The 12,916-nt window shown below is 39.4% G+C and overlaps 1 protein-coding gene across 1 annotated transcript in view; it reads left to right on the forward strand.

Annotated features, from left to right (window-relative positions):
- The first annotated feature begins 10,889 nt into the window (after positions 1 to 10,889).
- The window catches only part of CLCA1 (chloride channel accessory 1), a 33,309-nt gene continuing 31,282 nt past the window's right edge, over positions 10,890 to 12,916 (forward strand). The window contains exons 1-2 of the mRNA XM_025394071.1: positions 10,890 to 10,980; positions 11,236 to 11,625. Coding sequence (XP_025249856.1) covers positions 11,464 to 11,625 — 162 coding nt within the window. The 5' untranslated portion in view covers positions 10,890 to 10,980; positions 11,236 to 11,463. The remainder of the gene's footprint in view (positions 10,981 to 11,235; positions 11,626 to 12,916) is intronic.

Here is a 12,916-nt window from a genome sequence, read left to right on the forward strand (position 1 = left end):
CTAGTTTCAAACTGGGCTAGTGAAACACAGAGATGGATTGTAGTGGGTTTCAGGTTCTCGAATATTTTCCTCATTTTACAGACAGGAAAATGGAGGGTTGGGTGAGTAATTCAAAGTTTCATACTTGTTAATGGCAAAGCTATACAAAGGAAGAGCCAGGTTCTCAGACTACTCCTTTACTCCTATTTAAGAAGGTGTGGGCAGATGCCAGGGTTTCTACCTAGAGATATTTAACTGTTTCATGATAAGTTCGCAGGACAGCAGATCTAGCTTTAAAGAAACCTGGTAGGTTTTGCTGTTGATGTTGTTGTTGTTTGTCTTCCATTTTGTGGGTACAGGAATGGAACATATGGACTTAAGTCCAGAAATCAGTGAGTATAAGAGGCAAAATTAAGGGATTCTAACGATATTAAAGTAACAAACAAATATAACAGTGTAGAAAGAGTGATCTCATGAAGTGTGTAGGGTAAACACTGTTCAGTGGTTGTAAGGAGTGAAAATATTAAACAAAAAGAAAGATGTAGTAAATGTGGGAAAACACAGATTTAGAGATTCCAGCAATCAATAGAACAGAGTCATAGTAAATGCCCTGTTGATTCTGTATACCTGATTTAAAAAAAAAAAAAAAAGAAACAATAGGGCATTTGGCCAAAAAGAATGAAAAACTATGATGTGCTCACTGGTCACTAGTGGAATACCATGATGTCAAAACATGTGACATCATTAACAATTTGACCCAAGATTGCCAGAAAAGGAAGACTGTGGGCCAGATGCACAGTTATCTGAGAGAGGGAAGAGAAGTCTATGGAATTAAGCAATATGGGCAGATGCTATTTTCAAATTCCAAAATAGTCATTGTTATGTAGTGGATAGAAATTTGTTCTGGAAAGTGAAGAGAACATCCCCCCATTTTTTGCCCTCTTCTTTTAGGGATAGTAGAGGAAGATTAAATCTCAATGGAAGAGAGACAAAAGTAAGGGATGGAGGATTTTTAAGAGCTGCTAATATAGCCTATGCACTGAGCAGGTCACTGTTTGTGTGGACACCATCGACTGTCCTAAAAGTACCTTTGTACTTGTATGTTAATAACAGAAAGTCTTCCAAAAAAAATGTTGTGTATGCTTTATCTTTTATTACTATGCAATTATTCTTAGAAGAGTTAACCCCTAGATATAGCTTACATTTAAAACTTAATGTGACACTGATAGTAAAGCTGCTCATATCAAACTAATCCTCTTACAAATAACAATTATAATTCTGGAAAAAAATGTAGAACACAATTCTTGAAGCAATGGACACTGACAAAAGCAGATAGAAACTGAAGGAGATATGACCCTTAAAAGGGGAGAATAAATAGAGATGAGATACACATTTAACCAAATTTTTCCCCAAAGGCTCTCCCTAGTTTGCTCAGAAAATCTGGATAGCGCTCAAGCTGAAAGCAGCCATCTTCCCAGGTTGACAAGTCAGAAGTAAGCTATCTGGGTGTCAGAATAGTTGCAAATTGAGGAAGGAAATCCCAAAAAGAAGCAACCACAAAGAGGAAAGTCCCCAAACCTGTATCCTCTCAATCTGAAAAAAAAAAAAAAAAACAAATTTGATTTAAACTATCAATCCACAGATCTTAGATGTTCAAGTGAACCTAAAATAGGATCTATACAAAGAAAACACCTAGGCATATCATACAAATGGTGACTGACTACTCATCAGAAACAATTGAGGCCACAAGACAATAAAATAGCATTTTAAAGTGCTAAAAGAAAATCTGTCAACATAGAATGATTTCAAGCAAAAATGTCTTTCAAAATGTAGGTAAGTAGAAGCTAATTTTTGCCAGCAAGAAATACCAAATAAATTTCTTTAGGCTGAAGGAAAATGATATCTGATGGAAATATAGCTCTACAGCATTGAAGGGTTTTTAGAAATTATAGGCTGGGTGCAGTAACTCACACCTGTAATCCTAGCACTTTGGGAGGCCTAGGCGGGTGGATCACCTGAGGTCAGGAGTTCGAGACCAGCCTGGCCAACATGGTGAAAACCTGTCTCTACTAAAAACACAAAAATCAGCTGGGCATGGTGGCGGGTGCCTGTAATCCTAGCCACTCGGGAGGTAGAGGTAGAAGAATCACTTGAACCCTGGAGGCAGAGGTTGCAGTGAGCTGAGATAGCGCCACTGCACTCTAGCCTGGGAGACAGAGTGAGATTCCATCTCCAAATAAATAAATAAATTATAAATAAGTAGGTAAGTATCTATGCTGTTGGTTTGCTTTACCCAATTCCTTTAAAAAACAATTAACTATGGCAGAAATAAAAACAATATATTGTGGTATTAATTACATGAAGAAGTACGATATAAGATAATAAGGGCAAAATGAACATAAAGGTGACAAATGGAATTACAATATTGAAGGGTACTCTCATTATACATAAAGTGGTATAATATTAATTCAGAGTAGACTGGGATAAGTTAAGGATGCACATTGTGACTTTTTTAGCACCCATTAAAAATAGAGAATGGAGGCCAGGTGTGGTGGCTCACATCTATTAGCACTTTGGGAGGCACGGGTAGGATTGCTTGAGCCCAGGAATTAGAGGCCTGCTGGGGCAACAAAATGAGATCCTTCTCTACAAAAAATCAAAAAAATTAGACAGGTGTTGTGGCACATGCCTGTAGTCCGAACTACACGGGATGCTGAGGCAGGAGAATCACTTGAATCTAGGAGGTCAAAGCTGCAGTGAGCTGTGTTCATGCTACTGTACTCCAGCCTGGATGACAGAGTGAGACCCTATCTCAAAAATAACACATAAAATAAAAATATCTAAAATAAAAATATGCTAAACACCCTACAATGCACAGGACAGCCCCTGTTAGCAGCAGTTAACCCACATGGGTCTGTAGCAACTAAATTCTTGCCCCCTTGAAGGAAAGAATTTAACCGAGGGGCATAAGGCAGAGTGAGAGACTGAGGCAAGTTTTTGAGCAGGAGTAAGAGTTTATTTAAAAGCTTTAGAGTAGGAACAAAAAGAAGTACACTTGAAAGAGGGCCAAGTGGGCAACCTGAGAGATCCTAGTGCCCTGTTTGATCTTTGACTTAGGGTTTTATACGTTGGCATGGTTCTGGGGTTTTGCATCTCTCCTCCCTTGATGTTTTTCTTGGGACAGGCTGTCTGCATTCACAGTGGCCTGCCAGCACTTGGGAGGGGAGCATGCGCAGTATGTTTACTAAAGTTGTGTGCATGCTCATTTTAGGCATCTTTTTCCTTACCAGTCGAGTGTTCCTAGAGGAAGGTCATTTACCAGTTAAACTCCACCATTTTGCCTCTTAGTGCACATGCTTGAGTCCACCTGCCCATTTCCCGAGGTCTTATTGGGAAGCGGCTGATCACCAGCTTCAGGTGTTTTCTATCTATTGGGAAACTACCTTCTCCTGGTGCTGGCTGCAACCAATTATTATTTTAGAGAGACAGTTGAACAACTGCCTGACCATCACCTGATGGCTGCCTGACATTCCTGATGGAGGGTGGGGGGTCTGTCTCCAGTCCTACTCATGTCTGCCTAGCTACCTACTCTAACACCCCTACAACAAAGAATTATTCAGTCAAAAATGTCAATAATGCTGAGGCTGAGAAACCTTGCTTTCTAAGGAGGAAGAGAAAGAGGCAAGGATATTTGATACACAAAGAAAAGAAAAAGTGACCTTATTGAGGGGGAAAACAGAACAAGAGTGTGAACCAGATCTAAATAAAGCTGATAAGACAAAAGAGAAGAAAAAAGACATTTAAAACAAAATTAAGATGATCCATAATGGAGGACTGGATGTATAAGACTGGTAGAAAATCCACCTCATGAAAAATAAAGATGGAATATATACAAAGTTGGGTGGATGCTGCATTATGTGTTAAGATCTGCAAATGCAAAATGCAGGGAAACAGGAAGTAGAGGCAGAGGGAAGTCAGATGAGCAGCAGGCTCTGAAAGAAAGAAAAATCCGATTTCTCTTGTATGCATGCATTACAGGAAGTTTAATGCCAGATCTGGCACAAACAAGAGATGAAATAAGGTATGAAAGGGATATATCACAGAGTACACGGTGATAGAGAAACACTCAAAGACATAGACACACAGGCATGGGGGTGATTAGAGCTTGTTCCCAAAGATCAAAAGCCTTGTCTTGGTCCAAAAATCCCTCCTGCCCTTAGAATGAGTAGCTCTTATCAGCAAGATGGTTCCCGAAATGGGTGGAGAGTGACCTGGATGGTGGCCACTTTTATTTCCCAGTCCCTCTCAGCTACAAGCTGCTGATTCTTATCAAAAAGCTGCTTTCTGACAACTGTTGCCTCAAGGACCCAGGAAGAAGGAAGCTATCCAGCACAGTGGGCAATTACTTTCTATTTCCCTAGCTCTGTGTAGCGAAAGCAATATAAAAGAACAAACATCTAAAAGGAGTATGTTTTAAATTGGCATGATCTTACTTCACACTAACATAGGAAAGAAGAAGCAAGAACATGAAGAAGATAAATGGTGGAGAGGGGCCCCAGAAGATTGCCATTTTTACAGTTGAATGCACAGGCTTTCATAAGAAACCAGTGAGGGCTCGGTATCTCATTTGCATAAGGCATGACTTTCTGATAGCTCCACCCTGTCCTCCTAGTGCGCATGTGGGCCCTTAGCTTGAGTTACTCCATATTGCTTTGTTCCTCTTACTGCGCATGTGTTAGCGGACAGAATTTTCCATTGCAGGCATGTCTGGGAAAGTCACCTGTGTAGCCTTTTTTATCTGTGCGGTTGTGGGCATGTCTTAGGCAAGCCCCTCTGTGCAAGCTCCCTTATCTGTGTCTGCAGGTTGTTCTTTTGTTTGAAAGAATTCAACCGAAGACCCACCCTAACTGCCTGCTTGACTGGTTTCTTCCTTCCTTCTCTCTCAAAACATCCCCTTTGCCCTCTGAAGCTCAGCTGAAAAATCAACTCACAAAAGGCAGATTAGTTGGAGAAATGGCATGCAAATTTATTTAATGTGCACATTATTTAATGTCCAACAGAGTTCAGAAGCTTGTTTACTATCCTGGCAAAACAGATTATGAGACAGGGGAAAGAGGAATATAATATATTAGTGTGTGTATATATATATATAATATTTATATTAGTACATATTAATACTACAGGGAAATTAAATTAGAAATCAAAAATAAATCTACTAGAGAATCCCCAAATGTTTGGAAATTAAGCAACATATTTCCACATAACTCATATGTTAAGAAAGAACTCACAATGAAAATTAGAAAACAGTTTGTAATCCCACCACTTTGGGAGGCTGAGGCAGGCAGATCACTTGAGGCAGGTAGTTCAGGACAAGCCTAGCCAACATGGCAAAACCCCATCTCTACAAAAAGTACAAAAATTTGCCAGGCGTGGTGGTGTGGGCCTGTAATCTCAGCTACTCGGTACGGTGAGGTGAAAGAATCACTTGAAATCGGGAGGTGGAGATTGAAGTGAGCAGAGGTTGCTCCACCACACTCCAGCCTGGGTGACAAAGCAAGACATTGTCTCAAAAAAAAAAAAAAAAAAAAAATTATATTCTGTCTGTATACACTCTGCAACAGTTTTTATAAGACTATTTTTTAGTTTCTTAAATTTCCTCCTGACTGTTGCTTTAGCTTGTCATATAAATTTTGATACACCATATTGTAATTATCATTTAGTTCCAAATATTTTCTAATTTTCGTGTGTGTGTGTGTGTGTGTGTGTGTGTGTGTGTGTGTTTTGAGACAAAGTCTCACTCTGTCACCCATGCTGGAGTGCAGTGGTGTACCTCCCGGTTTCAAGCAATTCTCCTACCTCAGCCTCCTGAGTAGCTGGGACTACAGGTCTGCACCACCATGCCCAGCTAATTTTAGTATTTTTTTTGTAGAGATAGGGTTTCGCCATGTTGGCCAGGCAGGTCTTAAACTCTTGGACCCAAGTCATCTGCCTGCCTCAGCCTCCCAAAGTATTGGGATTACAGGCGTGAGTTACCATGCCCAGCCTCAGAATATCCTTGATACTGATACTTGGCAAGGACACTACAAGAAAGGAAAAGTACACACCAGTCTTATGAACAAATGTGCAAAAATCCTAAGCAACATATTAGTAAATTGAAAAGGATGCTACATCATGATCAACTAAGATTTACTCTAGGAATGTAAGAGTGATTTAACATTGAAGAATCAGTCATTGTAACTTGTCATGTTATCAGAACAAAGAAGAAAAATTATATACTCATCTTAATAGATGTATAAAGAGCATTTGATAAGATTCAACACCTATTCATGATTTAACAACAACAACAACAACAACAACAAAAACACCTCTCAGAAAACTAGAAATAGAAAAATACTTTTTTTTTTTTTAAAGACAGGGGCTCAGGGTCTCACTCTATTCAAAGTGAGAGTGAGAGTCAGGATTGCAGGAGTACAGTGGCTCTCCTGGGCTTAAGCAATCCTCCCACCCCAGCCTCCCAAGTAGCTGGGACTACAGGGACATGGCACCACACTTGGCTAATTCTTGTATTTTTTGCAAAGATGGGATTTCACCATGTTGCCCAGTCTGGCCTCAAACTCAAGCAGTCCTCCTGCCTTGGCCTCTCAAAGTTCTGGGATTACAGGTGTGAACTACTGCACCTGGCCCAAAGAGACTTTCTTAATCTGATAAAGGTATCTACAAAATATCTCTAGATAACAGCATACTTAATGGTAAAATATAGAATTCTTTAGGATGTTTTTCTCCCTGAGATTAGGAACAAGAAAAAAGATATCCATTCTCTTCACTATTCAATATTGTACTCAAGGTCCTAGCTAGTCCAGTAAGAGAAGGAAACAAAAATATTGGAAAAGAAGAATCATTATGTTATTACTCACAGATGACATAATTATATACATATAAAATCCAAAAGAATCTACAAATACTAGAAATAAGTGAATTAAACAAGTTCACTAAATTTAAGGTCCATACATAAAAATTTATTTTATTTGTATATACCAGCAATAAGCAATTAGAAAATTGAATTTTATAAAAATACCATCTACAATAGCACCAAGAAAAACCCCTAAGAATAAATCTAATGAAAGATGCACAAGATACCTATCCTGAAACTACAAATCACAATTGAGACAAATTAAACTTAAAATGAAGAGACACACCATCTCCATAATTTGAAATACACAATATTATGAAGATGTCAATTTTTCTAAAATCGATCTATAAATTTAATGCACTCCTATAAAATCCAGATTTTTTGTATGTGAAATTGACAAGCTGCTTTTTAATTTTATATTGAAATGCACCTAATGTAGCCAAAATAGTCTTCAATAAAAACAAATCTGGACAGTTTACACTACCAGATAATCAAAGTAAGGATAGTCACACAGACCAATGAAACAGGGAACAGAACAGAGAGTTCAGAAGCAGACCTGCACATCTATAGTCACCTAAGCACAACAAAAGCACAACTGTAATTAAGTAGGGGAAATATAGTCTTTTCAATAAATGCTCTTGGCTTACTGGCTATCACAGAGGAAAACAAAACAAAACAAAAACCTTGAACCTTTCCTCACACCATACACAAAAATATTTTGAGATAGATCAGTATACCTAAATGTTAAAGGTTAAGCAGCAAGGCTTCTAGAATCATATATTGTATAATATCTTCATGAATTTGGGGAAGCTGTCTTAAATATGACACAAAAACATTACACATAAAAGATTAAATTGGACTGTACTAAAATTAAAAACCTCTATTCATCTAATGATACTATTAAGGCAAGCCACAAACTAGGAGAAGATATTTTCAATGTATCTTTCAGCACAAAAGACTCAGTATCCAGAACATATAAAGAACTCCCATAAATCAATAAGAAAAAGACAATTTAATTAAAAATTGTGCAAAAAAAACCTTGAAGAGACACTTCACAAAAGACCAATATGTATATAAAAAGGTCTTTAACAGCATTAGTCATTAGGGAAAATGCAAATCAAAACCACCAAATAATATGACTATACTCCCAAGAAAATGGATACAGTTAGAAAGACTGACAGTACAACGTACTTGGAATGTGGAATAACTTGAACAACCACTTGAAAAGTATTTGGGAGATCAACATAAGCTAATATCAAAGAAAAACTTCATGCAAACACTTGTTAAAGATGGTAAGGGGTGGGGGCCATGGCGATAGGTACAAGGACCATTGCAAGGAGGTCTTGCAGCTGGGGGGAGAGAGTGGATTAACTCCAACTCCAATAAGGACAAGTGGGAATTTATAACCAAGGAGAAGGCTGGGGTCAGTGGATGAAAAATGCCTAAGAGGAAACATCAAGGATAAGGAATGTCTGGCTAAACTGACTCAATAGGGTTATTGCTGAAGGCAGACCATGGTGGAAAGAGGCTGAGAATGGTCAGATACCAAAGGTGGGGATTTTCCCTAAACTGACTTAGCAGGATTCTTGCTCAAACTGGATTCTGCAAGGACAGAGAGGGAAGCCCAAGGTCAGACCTAGTCAGAGAAGACTCAGGATCCTGACTTAAGTTTTAGTCAAAGGAAGGAGTCTTTGTCACTCTTTGTATATTCGCAACTGAAATCAATGCTTACATCCATGGTAGCTTCATTCATAATAGCCCCAAACTGGAAATAGTCCAAATGTTCATCAAGAACAGGTGGTAAGTAAATCACAGTATATTTTCACAATTGAATGCAATGGAAAAAGAACATATTACTGCTATATTCAACAACTTGGCTGAATCTCTTATAGAAAACGTTATGTCACAGTAACCAAGTGCAAGAGTACATATGGCATATTTCTGTTTATATGAAGTTCAAAAACAGGCAAAATTAACCTATGTGGCAATAGAAGTCAGAACAGCGATTATCTTTTGGGGGGACGGACTGGAAGGGAATGCAAAGGAAACTTCCAGAATGCTGGAAATATTCTTTGGTGAAAGCTTGTCCCTTAGGGTGCTAACTCCCTGCACCTCTGGTTTGTGTTATTTGGCCCATTTGGGCTGCCTCTGACAAAGCCAGATCCCAGTGCCATGGTGCAGTGCTTTATCTGAGCCAAAGCCTCCGCGGATCCATTTCAAGCTAGACTTGGGCACGGGAGAGAATGGAGGAGCTGCCCACACAGTCTGCACAGTGAAGGCCATGCTAAAGTAGGCCCTCTTCCTGGGGAAAGCTAAGAAGAAACACTGGTTTTAGGAGATGCGTGAATTTTAGCAGCAGCCAAGACTCTCCATTGAGCCAGCAGCCAAGACCCAACTTGCAGGGAATGCCAAGCAAATTTGGAGAGCACTTAAACTGGGTCTGTCACACCAGATGACTCCTGTCATAGGGAAATGCAGCAGCTGCAGCCAACAAGGGCAAGACAACTAAAGACCCCAATAAGGGATGAAAGGTGGGATTACCCCAACAAGAGAGCAAACAATACAGATCAGCCAAAATGCTGAGCAAAAGTGAGGGAAATAGGTGATAAAGGAGGGAGATTATAAATGTCTTGAGACCAGCTGTAGCAGCAGGCATTGCAATTTATTTCAATAACCCTCTTGCCTTATGCATTTGAGCAGATTGCAATTGACCACTACTTTGAAGGAGATTCTGTAAATGATTAAACTTGTACCTTCTCTCAGGGAAAAAGTGAGACAGCTTGTGCTCACACACAGAGAAATGCAAATCCCACATTATAATACTGGAGCTAGATATGATGAAAGTACAAGAGTGAATCTGAGCAGCTCAAAGAGTGAACTGTATCATACTCTTCTTATTGAACCTCCTCAGACTTGCTTGGTTCCATCTGTCTACTGGGCACTCAGTCACTTGCTCCACCTCAGTCACTATCCACTCCTTGCAGGTCCAAGCAGTTCCACTGCCTGAGGTCAAGGTGGAACCTCTTGTAACCCCTGGCTCCTCACCTACCACAAGGCATGGAGGTCTCTCTTTCTAAGCAACTGCTGAAAGGGCTGGATGACACAGCCAGAAAGTCTAGGGGGAGATGATCACCTGTAGAAGATAAGGAGCCAAATGCTTTTCCTTCCTCTCTTGAAAGGGCTGCTCCAAGGCGTGGTTTCTTTGCACAGTCCCTCAGGAGACATCCCACACAGGAAGGCAAGGGTGCCTGTGGGCTGACCTGCTGGGTCTCTCCATTGCATGACTTAGTAATGCTCCTCCTTCAGTAATGATTCCCAGCCTTGCCTGACTCATTTCCCCACTCCCTCATTCTCACTGCTCTGGGATTAAACTCTCAAACTCTTAGCACATATGCCTGCCTTAGGCTCTGTTTTTCAGGGAACCCAGGCACATATATTTGGAGCCTGAGATAACCTGGAATCTAAATTTTTAAATTTTGTATGAATAATAAATGTATACATATTTTGATATAAAAGCATATTTTGGATCATCTGGACAACCACGTTATAATTGAGAATTTCCACTCTATTTCAGTGTTTCCCTTTTAATTGCTTAAGATTATGCTAGCAAAAAGTACTGATTCAATTTTTATGAAAAGGCACAGACAAGATGAAATTGATGCTTACCACCATCTGAAGACCAAATGAAGTTATGGATGTAGAGATATTTCAAGTATTTCAATACAAGAAAATGGTGGGCCAATTTGAGGTTCCACCTGAGGTTTGGCAAATGGAAAGAATATATATAGCTGCTGACAGTCCGTAATTCATGTTCCAAGGGACATTTCATTTCGGCAAAATAATTTAATGTTGCTAATTGGAATTTTATTGACTGGTAGGAGCTATGGAATAGAGAATGCAGAGGTCTGATGAGGAACTTGAAGAAGTATGCTTTGTAAAGTAAGATATACATGTTATCTTTACTCTCCATTATAAAATATTCAATAATATCTACATCACTTGCTAATGCTTTTGGTACAAAGGGATGTGGAATATAATTGAATATTTTCTTATTTAAGGGGAGCATGAAGAGGTGCTGAGGTTATGTCAAGGTAAACAAAACCACCATTGTGGTAAAGACCACAATGAGGGATAACTAGATATATGGCTTACAAGATGTTTATTGAATATGCAGAACAGTCTGGATGTTCCTAGGCAGGAGGAGGTTGGGGTGACTTTGGGTGGGTTGGTGTCCATGGCTAGGTAAACATTTCTAATAAGTAAACAAACCTATCAATGGCCAAGCTGCTTGTCACCTGTGAAGACTTCCAAGGAACCGGATGTGGGCTCCCCCACCCTTACCCCAGCATCTGGCACACCTGAAGGCAAATTGAAATATTTACAAGTACACAATTTGAGACTAAGATATTGTTATCATTCTCCTACTGAATACAAAAGCAATAGTAAAACACAAAGACCTGTGATAAATCACCTCTGATAAGTTGGAAAGGTGTGTCTTTATATATAATGGTAAAGAAAGACACCTTCATAACCCACATTTTCCAAAGAGAGAAATCACAGGGAGATATACAGCAATGGGGCCATGTAAGAGTTCTGTGTTCATCTTGATTCTTCACCTTCTAGAAGGGGCCCTGAGTAATTCACTCATTCAGCTGAACAACAATGGCTATGAAGGCATTGTCATTGCAATCGACCCCAATGTGCCAGAAGATGAAACACTCATTCAACAAATAAAGGTAAGTTCTTAGTAATTATCCATGCTTTTTAAAACATAGCATAATGTTGTGACAGAGAGAACATGAGTGCCCTATTCCAGCTGTACGACACTGGCATGTATTTTTATGTCTAAGTTTCAGTTTCTTCATCTGTAAAATGGAAATAATAAGTTAACCATTAGGATTCTTCTGTCAGATAAGATAATAAATGCAATGCATATAACTCAGAGTGATACATTGTTGGCAATTGATAAATGATAAATTGATATGTACTGCTGTGGATTATGTCACTGAAAATTTAGTTCTATAGTACGGCAGGGTCAGCTACATTTGACAGATATTGTGAGATGCACAGATCCTTTGCCTGATTTTACCCTTGGCACGTATCAGACTCTCCTTTTATTCTCCTAATTGGAATCCCCTTCCCTGTGATCCTAAAAGGAGCCCAAGATGCAAATCTCTGATGTAAGAACAACCCTGACCCTCTGATGGGAGAAAACCTTGCATTTTATCAGCCCCAATTCAAGGGCTCCTTTCAAGGATTTCTTGCTACCTCTTACGTAGCAGAAGGGAAAGGAAGAAGACTTCCTGTCCTGGCAGGGGCATCTATAGCATTGAAGAAGGTCTTGTACAACAGCAAGCAGCTAAAACTAAGAGGGAAATGCTTTATGAAAGACCACCCCAGAATCTGGCTGTAGCACATCCAGAGGCAGTGCTGTACTAGTAAGAGGACTAGTCTGTAAAATGGGAATAATAATAATAAATATCTCTCTTATTGGATTTTGTGAGGATCAAAGTTTAAAATGCATGCCTATAAAGGGAAGCTGGGTGGAGTATGTAAGAATACGGTGCAATATTTTGCATGTCTTCTGTTAATCTACATTTATCTCAGAACTTTAAAAAATAACTTTAAAAATGCATGCATTAGTGCCTGGTACATAGTAAGAGCTCAATAAATGGTAGATATAGTCATCAGCTCTCTCTAGATGGAAAATTAATAGAACAAGGGCCCAGAGGGGTTTCCCCAGAGATCCATTGCTCTAAGCAGAGGCAAATACAGAAAGATAATGTTTGGAAAGAAAACCGTCTCTACCTGCCGGGAGTGTGTGGTTAGAGAACTGGAGCAGTAGGGGATGGGGAACAGAGTGGAGGGTGTCATTCACCATAAAGTTTACCTACTTAACCCAAAGAGAATCAGGCTGTCTGTGATAAAAGGGAGATTCAGACTTCTTGAATCTCTCAATCATCTAAAATGTTGAGTGAGTTTTTGATTGTTTCTAAATTTGGAAGTGGCATCAGCAAACATGTGACC

Source organism: Theropithecus gelada, chromosome 1 (genome assembly GCF_003255815.1).
Source record: "Theropithecus gelada isolate Dixy chromosome 1, Tgel_1.0, whole genome shotgun sequence".
Lineage (NCBI taxonomy): Eukaryota > Metazoa > Chordata > Mammalia > Primates > Cercopithecidae > Theropithecus > Theropithecus gelada.